This window comes from Malania oleifera, chromosome 4, assembly GCF_029873635.1.
Source record: "Malania oleifera isolate guangnan ecotype guangnan chromosome 4, ASM2987363v1, whole genome shotgun sequence".
Classification (NCBI taxonomy): domain Eukaryota; kingdom Viridiplantae; phylum Streptophyta; class Magnoliopsida; order Santalales; family Ximeniaceae; genus Malania; species Malania oleifera.
In genome coordinates, this window is record NC_080420.1 from 111,022,109 (window position 1) to 111,040,258 (window position 18,150).

General features: G+C 36.2%; 1 protein-coding gene across 1 annotated transcript in view; it reads right to left on the reverse strand.

Annotated features, from left to right (window-relative positions):
- Positions 1–345: 345 nt before the first annotated feature.
- LOC131152927 (piezo-type mechanosensitive ion channel homolog) overlaps positions 346–18,150 on the reverse strand; it is a 129,358-nt gene continuing 111,553 nt past the window's right edge. Inside the window, exons 18-21 of the mRNA XM_058104890.1 lie at positions 2,349–2,846; positions 2,087–2,228; positions 1,808–1,952; positions 346–989 (exon numbers count right to left, since the gene is read on the reverse strand). Coding sequence (XP_057960873.1) covers positions 854–989; positions 1,808–1,952; positions 2,087–2,228; positions 2,349–2,846 — 921 coding nt within the window. The 3' untranslated portion in view covers positions 346–853. The remainder of the gene's footprint in view (positions 990–1,807; positions 1,953–2,086; positions 2,229–2,348; positions 2,847–18,150) is intronic.

Consider the following 18,150-nt stretch of genomic DNA (forward strand, 5'->3'; position numbering starts at 1 on the left):
TGTACAGTTCAATCACCATCATTATATACTTTGTTTCAACAAGGTAAATTTTTGGATATTAAAATTTCATCCAAACTTAGGTTTAAAAAAAAAAAAAATTAAAATAATATCTATCCATCCTTTTAAAAATATTGATTCAATTGCGCAGCTCAATGATCCATGGGATCTCCCGGGTGGACCATGCACAGGCTAGTTGGATTGCTACCTCAAACCATATGTTCTATGGATCTTTTCATTAACTTTAACTTATTTAACAAAACAACAGCAGCACAGTAAGACTTGGCTATACAAACACTGACATGAATGGTTCATGGACAGGTAATATGCCCTCCTATAAAAAAAAAAAAAAACAAGTCTACTGAAATTAATGAATTCAGCCAAAAATAAGAGTGGTATTCAAGAAATTGTATGAATTTGGTAAAGAAAGAGCAATCACGTATGAAAATAAACCAAAAAAAAGGATGAATATAATCTAGAAACTGAAATTTGGATTGCTAAGGATCAGTATTCATGAGACTGTTGTTGCTATCGAGTGGGAAAACCGATCTGTCATTCATACAGTCATGATCTCCTGTTCCCTATCGCTTCAATCAATACCTGAAACTAAAAGATCCTCTAGAGAGTGGAAAATTTTGACCACTTAAGGTGGTTATTTCTTTGTTTGAGCTGAAAGAGGACTACCATTACTGCCAAGACCAAGCTCTTGAGTTCTCACACATAAAATCTCTTCATAAAATCTGCATTATTTCGATGAATGGGCATCAATCATTAGTGTTGGTTGATATTTGGCATCTTAGCTCAATAAGATATGATGTTTTGAAATAGGAAACCACACAATCCTCTTCATTTGATATTAGTCGGGTTTGGTGTACTCTAACAGCATGTGCGGTGATCGATAAATTTTCACCAGTGTCCAATATAGAACCTCTTCAACTTCAAGCTCGCCCTCAGCTCTTGCAGCATAAATGTCCTCACAAAGGGCCAGCAACCTGTAACAACATCAATGCAACTGATTCAAACGAAAAACTTGGAAGCACAATTTCAACAAAAATTATCTGTTAAATCTTGAAAAACATTGTTGGCCCACTACCTAACAGCTTAAGCTTCTAGGTAAAGTGGTAATCTAACATGGTATCAGAACTGGTTACCAAGATGTCTTAAGTTCTAATATTGTGTGGTATCGAAAAAATTATTTTCCCTGTAATAGGTGTCATTATTGTGCGTCAATCTCTCTATGTGCTATCAGGATGCATGTGTGGAGCAGTGCTAAAGCTTGATATACATTATTATAACTTAAGCTTTTAGGTAAAGTGGTAATCTAATAATATCATTTAACCAACCAATTCACAAGAACTGAGCCTCTAAAATAAGATGAAGCAGGTTGCTTGTATATTTATAGTATTACTTTTTAAGTATTGATCTTCAACTTTTTGGCAATTTGAGCAGTGTGCTAGTGCACATTATCTGGAACCATTTCCAGCATCTTTTTTATCCTTATATTAAACAGTGCCTTAATCCAACTATAGATTTTTGCAGTAAAAACATTACTGGAAGAGAACATGTGCAATTTGATGCAGGAAATTCTTCTACAATTGGATTTTAAGATGTCATCTACCATCTCCACGTGTCTTATGTACATGTGCAAGAATGCGAACCTTGCCCTTCTGCCCCAAATAGAATGAAATGAAAAGAACACAATAGAGGCCCCACTTTACATAGAACAAGAAATTAGGTACAGGAAAGAAATTGAGACAACAAATTCACAAATGAGGGTTTTCAGAATAAAACTGCACAATACTGGGTGTACCTGTCGCAAGAAGGAAGGTTCTCAAAGGGTATTCTCATTCTTAGGTCAGAGCACTGCAGTCTTATGAAACGGCCAACTGCTAGCACAAATGTGATGTAGAGTCCCCAAATACTGAATTTGCTGAGTGTTTCACCAAGAATACCCTCTGAAACAGGTACTACAGATCAAACAGTAGTCGAATAACAGGAAAATAAAAACTTAAAAGCATTTATATATATATATATATATATATATATATATATCCATAAAACTATATGCACAATTTTCTCCGGAACTTACGTGGTGTTTCCTCAGATACAATAATAGCCATGGGTCCTCCAAACTCTCCACATCCACTCATATCTGATTGATCAAAATCATGAAAAGACCACCACTCTGGATTGCCCCGATTGAGAACAAGATTTCCACTAACCAGATTTACCTGTACACACATTAGTTTACCAATGTTACAGGTCTTTAAGTATTGAAACAGACAGATAGATAGTCAAACAGATTATATGGATATTTAAATATTAAAAAAAAAATGTTGAATTTGACATACTTCCTGCTCGAGAAATCGCACATCACCAGAGCCAGTGACTCGAAAGTACCTTGGATAAATATTGTATATACCAAAACTGTTACTAGTACCATTTAGCACTTTCATCACTTCTGATGGTTCTGGAAGATCTTGAACAATTAGTTCATATTTGACAATTTCCTTTCCTTTTGGCCTATCCCTCATAAATTGCCATGAAAAAATAATGTCCATACTCCAGTCCAGAGATTGAGTAAATTTAGCCTGGACAACAAAGGGGACCTGCCACAACGTGCTTGCATGAGCATGGCAGCATATTAATTGAATATCCTGCTCATTATATGCACTTAGATAACCTCGAGGATCCAGATTAACATGTACATTGAGTTCATTCCATGAGAGCTTTTCACAGAGGGTGGTCTCAAACAAATTCAGCCTCCCACTAGCAGTCTTTATATCAATCCGAACACCAGCATCCTTAATAGGGTTTGCAATGTTAGTTGGATTACCACTGCTGTACATCTGTAGAGAAATATTTTCAAAAATTCATGAGGAAATAAATTGCATACATTGAACACACATTCAAAATACAATACGCAAATATTTCCAATTACTATATTTTGGACTTCTGATATGCTTCCTGGCTTCTACCTCAAGCCAAATCCATCACCACCAAATAAAAAATAGTCTTGGGTTGAATTATTTTCATGATCAGCACTAGAAATCCAGATATATAGGGCGAAAATTTTCCAATTAGCAGTGAACAAAGTGATACATTACATACACAAAGAAATGCTCATAGATGTGCTCTCTCTCTCTCTCTCTCTCTCTCTCTCACACACACACACACACCCGTAATATATGTTGAAGTCAATGCAATATAGTCTCTATTTTTCCACACACACAAAAACAAATGGAAAACATCTTCCTCACTCAATGCAATATATTATCTCCAATTTTCAAGTGGTTGCTTTGACAAAAATTGACACACATGCAAAATTGCAGAAGCTTTGAACAACACCAACCAAGCATGGATTATTGGAACACAAATGGGAATGGGGCATCGTGTCCCATAAAATGTAGTAGGAAGTAGGCAGATCGTTTTTTCCATTAAATTTTGAAGGGATAAGCTGCATTGATTGGAGCGTATTTGTGCAAGTAGGGAGGAGGTTGTTGACTCTATGAGTCCAATCCTGTTTTGATAATGACAAATCACATGGTATTTTACCTGTGCATTGAGCTTTTGAATAGGTTCTTGACTTAGTATGCACGGAGGGTAAGTACGCTATGGAAGCCCCGAGGAACACAAAGTACATATTACTTGACTCAACCCATGGAAGCCGAAGAGCATAAGGATAAAGGCAATTTAGTTTTTCAGTTGTAATCTGCATTAGGTTTGATTGTATTTGCATATCTCATATGATATAGTTGGAGGCTCAAAATGACATATAGATTAACCTTAGGATGCATGTTTTTCATGACATATTCATATGCATTAACCTAGGTTGGATCGGGTTGAACAACAGGTAGCTTGTCGACGATTCCCCTGGTCTTGTCGACGAATGACTAAAGGCCACTCGTCGCCGAACACTTTGCTCTCATCGACAAGAAAATACAGAGAGCTCAAAAATCTCAAACAGTCCACCCGTCGATGAATCCTTAGTTTCGTCGCCAAATGGGTGTTGAACACTTGTCGACGAATGTGTCCACTCGTTGATGAGTATGTCATGCAGAACGATGCTCCAGCACGGACACGGATGGAAATTCTTTATTTTAAATGATCCAACGGCTAGAAATATTCCAGATGGCGAGAACACTTATAAATACAAACTTTAAACCCTAGGTCATCACTTTTTGCATACTTCTTGAGAGCTTTGAACAAATTGTTAAACTTTTGCTTGCATTCCAAAGCATTCACATCAGTGCTCAAAGGGCATTCATATACACATCTTGCAAGCAATCTTTGAGTATTGAGGTTTGATACATAAGTAGTTTCTCTGCGTATTCAATCTTTATATCAAAGTTTTTCATATCTTATTCTTATATCTAATATTTTATTGAGAAGAAAAACTCTTGTTCTTCATCTATCTATTACTTGAAAATTTTATTTGGGAAAAGTTTTTGTTAAAGGTCAAGTCTTTGAAGGCATTCACGATTATACTTTATTCAAAGATTTCATCGTATTTTATCATTGCAAAAATTATTTGAGAGTAAAATTCTAACATCTCCAAAATACATATTCTTGATATATTTTTGTGGAGAAATTTTTTAAATAAAGTTTAGATTTTTGGAGCAAGCTTATCATATAGATTTTTATATACGAAGATCATATATTTGGAGCAATCTTATCATATATTCCTTTCACACAAAGGTCATACATCTGTTATTACAAAAACATTATTGAAAACATTTCACACACTCATTAAGCTTCATATTATATCTTGTGAGTGTGTTTTAGGAATTTATTGTACTCACTAGCTTGATAAGAAGCATCTGAGTGTGCAGAAAATTGTATTCAATTGTTGTATTCACGGTTTGGGTTGTGAACTGGGGTGAGGAGGAAGTTACGCCTCTTGTAAGCAGCGGAGTGTAACGGGAAGCTCCGTCCTAGTTAAAGGAGCGGGTTAGTGGAATCCTTGGGTGTTGCTCAAGGCGAGGACGTAGACCGGGGTAGGCCAAACCTTATAAAAATCTGGTATTTGTATCTCTCTTCCCTTATCTCTTTTTATTTTTCCGCTTGCGTTTGATTGCTAATCTTATACGTATGTATGTTTTAAATATTATATGCACTTGAGATTAATTGGGTGTTACTAAATTTATTAAGATATTAATTTTATTAAATCTATTAGGTAGTGTAATAATTGAAATCTAAGTATTCTCAAACTTGTGCTTGTTTTATCGAAAATAAAATTAGGGGTTAAAAGACAAATTAATTTTTTTAAATACCCAATTCACCCTCCCCCCTCTTGGGATTCACCAAAATTAACAGAGGTTTTTGTAAAGTAGTAGGAAGTAGGTAGGTTGTTTTGTCTATTAAAATTTAAAGCGATAAGCTGTGTCGATTGGAGGGGATTTGTGCAAGTACGGAGGAGGTTTTTGTTTCCCATCTTCAGTTCGCTGATGATACTATATATATATATTTTGAAAGATACCTTAGGCTGTTTGTTGACTTTATGAGTCCAATCATGTTTTGATAATGTCAAATCACTTGGTATTTTACCTGTGCATTGAGATTTTGAATAGGATTATAAATACGCTATGGAAGCCACGAGGAACACGAAGTACATACCACTTGGCTCAATTCATGGAAGCAGAAGAGCAGAAGAATAAAGACAATCCAGATTTTCAATTTTATTTCGCAAATTAGGTTCGATTGTATTTGCATAACTCATAAGATATGATGCGAAACTCAAAATGACATATAGACTGACCTTAGGATGCATGTTTTTCATGACATATTTATATGCATTTGACCAAGGATGGATTTGGCTGGAAATCAAGGCACTGGTCGACTAATGCTTAGTATAGTCGACGAGAAAATATCGAGACCATATAAATCTCAGACAGCCCAATCGTCGACGAATCCCTCGGTCTTGTCGACGAACGAATGAAGGACACTTGGCGACGAATGTATCCACTCGTCCACGAATTCGTGGCGCAGAACGGCGCTCTGGCAAAAATTCTTTAATTAAATGATCGAACGATTGAAAATTGATTAAAGGTCGAGAATACTTATTTAAACCAACCCTAAACCCTAAAGAAACATCATGAAGCAAGAAGAAATACATTAGAGAGACTTTTTCATAGCTTTTGCTAACTTTGCCTTCATTCCAAAGCATTCACATCAAGTTTGGGCATTCGTCAATATCATCTTCAAGATCCAAGTGCTTACACTCATATCATCTTACGAAAAACTGGTTTGGTCTTGAGGTTTGATTAAGTTTATTGTTAAGCATTCAATCCTATTTTTATAAGCTCATCTACTCCCGTATTCTTTTATTTAAAATATTTTTGGGAGCAAGAAACCTAGTATTCCATATACCTATTTGATAAATCTTTTGGGAAAAATTTTCTAGGGCTTATATCTTTGTGATATTCAATCACATTATTCAAAGTTTTAATATTATTTCTGCATAAAATATTTGAAAGCAAGAACTTAGATTTGTGTGATATTCAAGAATATTTTTTATTAAAAAGATCTCATATTTTATTCTTGTAAAAGTTATTTGAAAACAAACCCTAAGATCTCCAAAGCATATATTTTTAAGAAATCATTTTTGGCAAATATTGAATAAAGTGTAGATCTTTGAAGCATCTCATACACATATTTTTCATATAAAGAGCATATTTTTACATACATCATTGAGAAAAATATATTCTCTCTTGAGCTTTATATTATACCTTGTGAGAGTGCTTAGGGTTGATTGTACTCATTAGCTTATTGAGAAGTGTCTGAGTGTTCAAAAATTTATTATTCATTATTTGTATTAACGGTTTCGGTTTGTGAATTGTGAGAGGGAAGCTACGCCTTTTGTAAGCAGCGGGTTGTAAGGAGGAAGCTACGCCTCTTGTAAGCAGTGGATTGTAATGGGAAGCTTCACCCGGATTTAAAGAAGCAGATTAGTGGAATCCTTGGGTGGTTTGCCCAAGGCGAGGACGTAGGCCAGCGTTGGCCGAACCTCATAAAAATCGTGTTTGCATCTCTCTTCCCTTAACTCACTTTAATTTCCGTTTGTGTTTACTTATTTGATTATTGTGTATATATTGAATATTCACTACGTTTGTAAGTGATTGGGTAATATTGATTTGTTGATCAAGTCATACTTTGAAATTGCTAGGTTGTGTAATACTGAACTGCTTGTCACCTAGGTTACGCGCGTGTGGTTGTAAGTTTTCAAAATTAGAATCTAAAGACCAAGATTTTTAAATACCAAATTCACCCCCCCTCCTCTTAGGATTACACCTAAATTCACATTTGGCATTAGAGCCTCATTACACTAGACTTAAACATTTTTGTAAAAGATCACGATGGTACATATCGGTGTAACCCCATTCGGTGAGGGACACTCATCCGCACGACCACCTATTTTTTGTGGTGTTAACTACACATACTGGAAACAAAGAATGAGAATTTTTCTTCAAAATGTAGATTGGAAAGTATGGAGAGTTGTCTCCAGAGGAAATCATGTTCCTATGAAAATTGTAGAAAAAGAAACTGTACCTAAGAATGAAGATGAATATACAGATGAGGACATGAAAGTTGTTCAAATAAAAGTTACTGCAATGAATCTTTTATACTGTGTTTTAGACGTAAATGAATTTAATAGGGTCATGACTTGTACAACTGCTAAGGAAATAAGGGATAAATTAGAAGTCACATATGAAGACACTAAAGATGTAAAAGACAGTAGAATAGACATGCTTACAAGTGAATACGAAGCATTTAAAATGTCTTCTAGTGAATCAATCCAATCTATGTACACTAGGTTCACCCACATCACAAATTCATTGCATGCTCTTGGTAAGACTTAGCCTACTTATGAAATGATCAGGAAAATTCTTAGGGGTCTACCACCAGTCTGGGAGGCAAAGGTTACAGCCATAGCTGAAAGAAGGAACCTAAAAGCAATGACACTAAATGAGTTGATCGGATCACTCATCACATACGAACCGACGATAAATGAAAGACTGAGTGAGCAGAATAAAGTAAAGAAAGTAGCAGCCCTCAAGGCATGCTCCAACAACTCTAGTGAGGAGAGTAGCTCAGAGTTGGAAGAAGATATGGTGCTTCTAACTAAAAAATTTGGGAAGTTTCTAAAAAAGAACAAGAAATTTGGGAGAAAATTCCGAGAGTCAAAAACCGAAAAAGGAGAGTCAAGCAAAAGGATGATCCTCAGATGTGCTACAATTATAGAGAAGTTGGGCACATCAAACCAGACTGTCCTCAACTGAAGAAAGCCTCCAAAAAGAAGAAGAAAGCACTAAAGGTCAGATGGGACACTTACAGTACCAGCAGCTCAGACACTGAATCCAGTGATGATCAGATTGCGCCAATCTGTGTCTAATGGTTCATGACGATCACGAGGTACAATCTTTTTACTCAGCTTCATCATATTATTCTAGTGATTCTGATAATGATGATAGCATGATTTTATATGATGAATTACAACAGAAATATCTGTATACCCTTAAAATGCTTGATAAAATGATTAAGAAAAATTTTGAGTTGAAAAATAAATTAAAGGAATTTTCAAAAACTTTAGAGAGACAAAATGAGTCTCATACTCTCATGCATCTTTAATAAAAGAAAAGAATTTGAGAATTGTGGAGCTGGAAAGAAATTTGGAAGAAAAATCTAAAATTATTCATAAATTCACAGAGGGTCAAAATAAATTTGAAAGACTCCTTGGAGCTCAAAGAAATTCTCTAGATAAGGAAGGTCTTAGTTTTAATGGAAAGGAAAATCTCAAACAGAAACATCTTTTCATGGGATACTTTGTGAGAGAGTCAGAATCTTATGTTCCAACTAAAGACTCTTATAGATATACTACTTGTTTAAAATGTAAGAGGTTAGGTCACATAAAATTTGACTGTCTTTTAAAAACAAAGATGTTAAAATTAAGAAGGTCTGAAAAGTCAAAGGAGAGTCTAGCACTAACCCCAATGGACCCAAGAAAATATAGGTACCAAAATTAGTCAATTGAATGTCCATTGCAGGTGTGCTTGAGATCATCCTCTTCAAAGGATAAATGGTACATGGATAGTGGATGCTCTCGACACATGACCGAAGATAAAGCAAAGTTCACGTCCATCACACCTAAGGATGGAGGATTTGTCACCTTCGACGACAACGCAAAAGGTAGAATCATTGGAGTAGGTAAGGTTGGTAAGGATCCTTCTCTCATGATAGATAATGTTTTATTGGTTGATGGATTGAAACATAATCTATTAAGCTTAAGTCAACTTTTTGATAAAGGATATAGAGTATCATTTGAGCATGATAGGTGCAAGTAGAAAACAAATCTGATAATAAAATTTTGTTTACCGCGGAAAGAAATGAGAACATCTATACTACTAGCTTTGACAATTTAGCCTCTCAACATGTGAAATGTTTTACTGTTATAAATGAGGCTATTTGGATTTGGCATAGGAGATTAGAACATGCAAACATGGATTTATTGTCTAAACTAGTTAAGGGAGAATTAGTTAAGGGTTTACCAAACTAAGTTTGTGAAAGATAAAATATGTGATGCATGCCAACTAGGAAAACAAGCTAGATCTACTTTTAAGAAAAAGAAAGTCATCTCCACCACTAGACCACTTCAACAATTGCACTTAGATCTATTTGGTCCTAACCAAACTCAAAGTCTAGGAGGTATGTCATATGCTTTCATAATTGTTGACGATTATTCTAGATTCACATGGGTATTGTTTCTTACACATAGAGATGAAGCATGTGAAAAATTTATTAAGTTATGTAGAAGAATTCAGAATGAAAAAGGCTATACGATCACACACATACGAAGTGATAGGGGTAGAGAGTTTCAAAACAAGGGTATGGAAGAATACTGTAACTCACTAGGAATCTCTTATAATTTTTCTGCACCTAGGACACCACAACAGAATGAAGTAGTTGAAAGAAAGAACAGATCTTTACAGGAAATGAGTAGAACGATGCTAAATGAACACAAGTTACCTAAATACTTCTGGGCCGAAGCAGTGTGTACTGCTTGCTATGTATTGAATAGAGTTCTGATTAGGCCTACTCTTAAAAAAACTCCTTATGACTTGTGGAACGGTCATAGACCTAATATTTCCTATTTCCATATCTTTGGATGTAAATGTTTTGTTCTTAGAGATAATGAACACCTAGGAAAATTCAATGCAAAATATGATGAGGGTATCTTTCTAGGTTATTCCTTAGACAGTAAAGCCTACAAGGTATATAACAAGAGAACAATGACAGTTGTAAAGTCCATTCATGTAGTATTCAATGAGTCCAATCCTTTCTCTAAAAGGTCTGATGAAGATGATTTTGAGATAAGTAAAGGATTAGAAAAATTGTCTATTGAAAATAATTCAAATAAGAACACTGAAATTAAGGAAACATCTTCTGAGGATAATCAAGTAAAAAGGGAGGCTCATGAACTACCTAGGGAATGGAAGTATGTAAGGAATCAACCCATAGATCAAATTATAGGTGAACCTTCACATGGAGTAGCTACACGATCATCACTAAGAAATATAGTTAGCCACTTGGCATTCTTATCGCAGGAAGAGCCTAAGAATGTGAGTGAAGCAATTGAGGATGAATCATGGGTGATATCTATGCAAGAAGAATTAAACTAATTTGAGAGAAACAAAGTCTGGCCATTAGTTCCTAGACCTGAAAATCATACGATTATTAGAACAAAATGGGTCTATAAGAACAAGAAAGATAAAAATGACATATTAATTAAAAACAAAGCCAAACTAGTAGCTCAATGATATAACCAGGAGGAAGGAATAGATTTTGAGGAAACATTTGCTCCTGTAACTAGAATGGAAGCCATTTGGATGTTATTGGCATATGCTGTTTTTAAGAATTTCAAATTATATCAAATGGATGTCAAAAGCACATTTCTAAATGGTTGTATAAATGAGGAAGTTTATGTTGAACAACCCCCAAAATTTGAAAACCACAAATTTCCAAATCATGTTTATAAATTGACTCAAGCCTTGCATGAATTGAAGCAAGCTCCTAGAGCTTGGTATGAAAGGCTTAGTGGTTTTCTTCTAGATAATGGGTTTACTAGAGGGAAGATTGACACAACGCTCTTCATAAAGACTAAAAATGGTAATTTGCTCCTAGTACAAATATATGTAGATGACATCATTTTTGGAGCAACAAACGAAGAGTTGTGCAATGAGTTTGCCCAATGCATGCAAAATGAATTCAAAATGAGCATGATGGGAGAACTCATCTTCTTTCTAGGAATTTAGATCAAATAGGCAGAACATGGAATTTTTATAAACCAATCAAAGTACATTAGAGACTTGCTCAAAAAGTTTAATATGGAAGATGGTACGATTTAGGGAACACCTATGAGTTCTTCCACTAACTTAGATAAAGATGAGCAAGGGATACCAGTAGATGTTAAGCTCTATCGTGGCATGATTGGTAGCCTGTTATACCTGACTGCTAGCAGGCCTGATATTATGTTTAGTGTATGCTTGTGCGCAAGATTTCAGGTTGCACCTAAAGAATCACATTTATTTGCAGTTAAAAGAATACTTAGATACCTTATTAGAACTATTGAACTTGGATTATGGTATCCTAAGTACACTTCTCTTGAGATTGTTAGTTATTCTAATGCTGACTTTGCCGGTAGTAAAGTGGATAGAAAAAGCATGAGACACTTGTCACTTTTTAGGACAATCCTTAGTTTCTTGGTTATCCAAGAAATAGAACTCAATTGCACTGTCCACAGCCAAGACTGAATACATAGCGGGTGGAAGTTGTTGTGCTCAAACGCTATATATGAATCAACAACTCATGGACTATGGATTACACTATGACACTGTTCCTATAAAATGTGATAGTACTAGTGCAATAAATATCTCAAAAAACCCTATATTCACACTCACGAACTAAGCACACAGAAATTAGACATCACTTTCTTCATGACCATGTGCAAAAAGGGGATGTGGCACTTGAGTTTGTGTGCACAGATGAACAATGGGCATATTCACGAATCCACTTCCAGAGGATAGGTTTATCCAAATTAGACGTGAATTAGGGTTGATGCACAATAGAGAAGTTGCCTAGAGATATATTAGAATACATAACTGAGGGGGAGCAACTTAATTAAAATTAAGTAATTGCTATTTATAGCGAATTGCATGTTAAATTCTTTATGGATATATGATACATGTTGATATGCACATGACTCTTGGACTTTAATGAATATGTCTGCTTATAAAAATGTTGATTGAAATGCTGTTGTATGTTCAACATGAAAATTGCTTTTACAAAACAGCTATACTTCAAAAAGGGGGAGAAATTCAATTTTTTTAAACAAAGGGGAGAGATATTTAAGTTTGTATATTTTTTTTCCTTACATTCCTTTTTGATTGATGTCAAAAGGAGGAGAGATAGTCCAAGAGCAAAAAATTTTTTTGAGATCAAAAGGGGGAGAGATTTTTTCTAGAGCAAAAAGCAAAAATAATTTTTAGAGCGAAAGGGGGAGAGATATTGATTAGAGCAAGTATCTTTTTTGAGACGTGAAAAAGGGGGAAAAATATTTTTGGGCATATTGCAAAATTCAGCATATTTCAAGTAAGAATATTAGGGTGAGACTAAACTTTGTAAATTGTGTCATATGTCATATTCTACAACAAGTCTAGATTACACTGCTATATTATAAATCATGCATTATCTTAGAGGGAGCCTTATTAGGTTTAACCCATTTTTGCTCGTGTATTTGTTATCATCAAAAAGGGGGAGATTGTTGACTCTATGAGTCCAATCCTGTTTTGATAATGACAAATCACTTAGTATTTTACCTATGCATTGAGATTTTGAACAAGATCATAACTTAGCATGCACGGAGGGTAAATACGCTATGGAAGCCACAAGGAACACAAAGTACATATCACTTGGCTCAATTCATGGAAGCCAATGAGCAAAAGAATAAAGACAATCCAAATTTTCAATTGTATTTCACAAATCAGGTTCGATTGTATTTGCATAACTCATAAGATATGATGCGAAGCTCAAAATGACATATAGACTGACCTTAGGATGCATGTTTTTCATGACATATTTATATGCATTTGACCTAGGATGGATTTGGCTAGAAATCAAGGCACTCGTCGACTAGTCCCCTAACTTCATTAACGAATGCGTGAAGGTTACTTGTCGACTAATGCTTAGTATCGTTGACGAGAAAATATCGAGACCATATAAATCTCAAACAGCCCAATCATCGACGAATCCCCTGGTCTCGTTGACGAATGAATGAAGGACACTCAGCGACGAATGTATCCACTCATCCACAAATTCGTGGCGCAAAATGGCACTTCAACACAAAAACGGACAAAAATTCTTTAATTAAATGATCCAACGGTTGAAAATTGATCAAAGGCCGAGAATACTTATTTAAACCAACCCTAAACCCTAAAGAAACATCATGAAGCAAGAAGAAATACATTAGAGAGACTTTTGTATAGCTTTTGCTAACTTTGCCTGCATTCCAAAGCATTCACATCAAGTTTGGGCATTCGTCAATATCATCTTCAAGATCCAAGTGCTTACAATCATATCATCTTACGAAAAACTCGTTTGGTCTTGAGGTTGTGAGAAAGCTGTGAACCTACTGAAGTAAGTTAATTCAGTTATTTTTTTGTAAAGTTAGCAAACAACTCAGCTTACTTTCAGCAGAACATTCAGCAATAAAATGATTCAGTCAGCAAGTTGCAGCTAGTGTGATTCTTATTCAAAGTTCTGTTCAGTTTTTCAAAGTGAAATACAACTGTCATCCATTAATAGCACATGAGTGAGTTATTTAGTCTAGGAACTTGTCATATTCTTTGCCTTGTTTCTAGGTTTATTTAATGAGTTGTTAAGTCCCTAGAATATTAACATTTTCCATCTATTCCCCATGTACTTCGCCCTATAAATAGTGGCCTTATCCCAGTCATTTTAAGTAAATAAAAAAAAGAAAAAAATCTCAAAATTCAGCAAAAAGTGCTGCAGCACTGTAGCTTTTTATATATGTAATTTCTTCATCAAGTCAGAAAATTAAAGAGGCATTTTTTAGAATTTTTCTTCTCTGTTTTTCTATTCTTCTGTTCCAACAAAATTTGGTATCAGAGCCATGTCATCCAACACCTCTTCCTCTGCTAGAACTATGTTCAATTATTCTCAAAACCCAGTACCCATCTTCAAAGGAGAAAATTATGGGTACTGGGCTGATCAAATGAAAATTTTCTAAATTGCACGAGACTTATGGAAGATTATTGCAGAAGGGTATGATGATTCAACTTCAGCAAATGATGATTCATCCTCTACAAACACAAGCACAGCAATCTCATCTCAGATATCTGCCCAGAATAAAGAAAAAATAAAAAATAATGCTCTTGCTTTGAGTTATCTTCATCAAGGGATCAGTAAGACCATCTATCCCCGCATCTTTGGCATTCAAAAGGCTAAAGACGCATGGGAAACACCGTGGAAGGAATTTCAAAGAGATAATAAAGTAGTCTCGATTCGACTACAATCTCTTCGAAAGAACTTTGATTGCTTGGCAATGAAAGATTCTGTAAGCATCAAAGATTTTTTCTCCAAGGTTGCTGAAATAGTCAACCAAATCAGAGCTTATGGTGATCGGATAGAAGAAAAAAAGATAGTCGAAAAAATTTTCAGAAGTTTACCACCAAAATTTGATCATGCAGCTGCAGCAATTAAAGAATCAAAAGACCTCTCAATTATGACCATGTTTGACCTCTATGGTTCTTTAGAATCTTATGAAGAAAGAATTAAAAGATCTTCAGGTCAGCCCTTGGAGCAGGCTTTTTAATCATAGCTCAATTTGAACCGGAAAAATCAAGAGAGGAAGAGAAATTTTCAGCAACCAGACCAATCTCAAAGAGGCCAAAATAATCAGTCACGTGGTCGTGGAAGAGGCCATGACAGAGGCAGGAATTTTCAGCCTCAAAAGTCCAGCAATTGAGGATAGAATTGCATCATATGCAAGAAGTCAAATCACACCTCAACTAATTGCTATTTAAGGTGTATAAGGTGCCGCATTCCAAACCATTCAGACCTGGATTGTTGGCACAAGAAGAGTGAAAGTTCAAAAGCAAATTTCAGCAAGGAAAATGATGAAGAGCAAGTGTTTCTCACTTGTCTCAATGGTGAAAGCAACGACGACAAGGTTTGGTACCTTGGCAGTGGCTGCAGCAATCATATGACAGGTAACCGTGAGTTATTTGTTAAAATTGATGAAAATGCTTCAAGTTCCATTATTCTTGGTAATGGGAAATTTTTCAAAGTTGAAGGAAAAGGTGTAATAGCAGTGCAGTCCATATCAGGTGAGCAAAAATTCATCCATGATGTTTTTTTTTGTCCCAAGTCTTGCTCACAATATCTTAAGTGTGGGGCAGTTAATTCAAAAAGGATATCAAGCTCATTTTGAAGGAAATGAATGCAGAATCATAGACAAGAAGTGTAGAATAACAACACCAAGATCTACTTTGAAGAAACGATTGAAGAGATAACACAAAGTTTTATTACAACAATCGAATTACAACAATCCATCCAACCATGCACTCACTAAATGAACTTCAATGATGAAAGCACAATAAATAGAAAAACAAAAGAGGACACAATCTTACAGTTGAGATGTGTGTAATGCTCTAGTGGGGAGGGGTCTTATTTATAGCCTCTGGTCCATGGAAGAAGCACATGGGTGGCTCACCTACCATGGTAGGTGGTGGTAGCTCACCTACAATGGCGACTTTGACATTAGTGGCCATCTTTGATATTAGTGGCCGACTTTGACATTAGTGGCTGTTTTTGACATTAGTGGTTGTCTTTGACATACCGTGCCCACCGTTCACACTGGATAGGCCATACCGTCTCAAGGGGCGTTGCCATACCCCCCACCGGGGGCACTGATCCCAAACCTTCGTGTCTTGGAGGGGAATGTCTTCTATCTTTGTAGTACCATTGCGGTCTACCGCTTCAACCTCATATGAACCATACGTCAGGTAAGTATACCAATTAACTTATGGGAGGTGGGCATTGCACACATATACACCAACACCCCACCTCAATGTCCACCTACGCTCTTGAACCAATACCAAGAGCATCTCGATGCTTCTGGAAGTCAGAACTACCCAATGCTTTGGTGAAGATATCTACATGATTATCTTCTGTTGGGCAATACTCCATCTCAACAACCTCATCCTCAATGAGTTCTCGTATGTAGTGATACTGAATCTCAATGTGCTTGGTTCTTGCATGGAACATCGGGTTCTTACTGATAGCTATGCAACTTTGATTGTCACAGTGAATTAGAGTTGCAACATTTATCGTCATCCCAATATCAGTAAGAAATCTTCTTATCTAGACAGCTTCACATGAGGTGAGATAAACTGACTTGTACTCGGCTTCTGTGGATGATAGCAACACTATTGGTTGCTTCTTGCTTGTCCATGAGATAATTCCTGCTTCTTGCTTGTCCACAAGATAATTCCATTCCCAAAGAGAAAACAATATCCAAAAACTGACTTTCTGGAATCAATATCTCCTGCCCAATCGGAGTCACAATATCCAATTAGGGAGTTCCCTGATGTATAAGAGATGCCAAAATGAGGAGTCCCTTTTATATACTTGAGGGCCCTCATTCCAGCCCTCCAGTGAATTTCTCGTGGCTTATTTGCAAATCTACTTAGAATACCAATTGCAAAACTGATATCGGGCCTTGTGTTGCATAGGTACACCAAACTCCCAATTAGGCTTCTGTACCTCTTTGTATCAACAAGTGGAGAGGGATCTTCAATGGAGGGCTTAATGTTTACTTCCATTGGAGTAATCACTGGAGTGCATTCTGCCATCCCAAATGCCTTCGATAACTCTTGAGCATATCGTAGCTGAGAAATAAAGATTTCTCTTAGATGCTGCCACACTTCAATGCCTAAGAAGAAGTGGAGTAGCCCCGAGTCTGTCATCTCGAATTCTGAGCATAGTCCTTCACGGATGTTGTTGATCTTCTCCTTGTGGTCACCTGTAAGCTCAAGATCATCTACATATAGTACAATTATTACATACATCCCATTCTCCTTTAGTACAAATAAATTTGCATCAGAGGTACTTCTACGAAATCCATAATTAGTGAAGAAAGAATCAATCCTCTAGTACCAAGCTCTGAGGGCTTGTTTCAGCCCATACAAGGCTTTATTCAACTTGCACATTTTGTTGTTTGAATTTGGCAATTCAAATCCAGGAGGTTGCATCACATAAACCTCCTCTTTAAGATGACCATTGAGGAATGCAGACTTCATGTCCATTTGAAATAGCACCCAGCTTCTGTGTGCAGTAGTAGCCAAAACTAAATGGATTTTTTCCATGCGAGCTGTTGGTGCAAAGGTTTCAGTAACATCAAAACCTTCCACCTAAAAAAATCCTTGTGTAACAAGGCGTGCTTTGTACTTCTCTAAAGTACCATCAGCTTATATTTTACCTTCCATATCCACTTCGTGCCGATTACCTTCCTATGAGGGGGACGATCCACAATCTCCCAAGTATCATTTTTCATGATACTTTCATATTCAGCTTCCATAGCCGTTCTCCACTTCGGATCAGCCAGCGCTTCATCTAGGCTACTTGGTTCCTTAACTATACTGATTATATCAGCCATTAAGGCCATATTTACCAACTGTTCTGCTGATTGTTGTTGTTCCTCTATTCTCTTCGACCTTCGAGGTCCATCAAGTTGTGAACTTTGATTCACAGGTTCTAGATTGCCTTCGTCAAAGAGCTGTTGTACCCACCTGGGCTGTGACTTTTGAACAGGTCCTACTGGTACAACATGCTAGTTTTGAATTTCTTCATCATTCACCTTAATCTGCTGCTCTAAGTGAGGCACATGGTGGGTTACTTTATCGGTTGATGATAAAGTAGGTCGATCTCTATCTCCCACTGAGTGTGGTCCATCATCAAATACCACATCTCAGCTTGTGACGATCTTCTTTGCCTCTACATCATATAGACGATATGCCTTCGATTCTCTACTGTATCCCAAGAAGATGCACTTCCGACTCTTGTCATCTAACTTCCTTC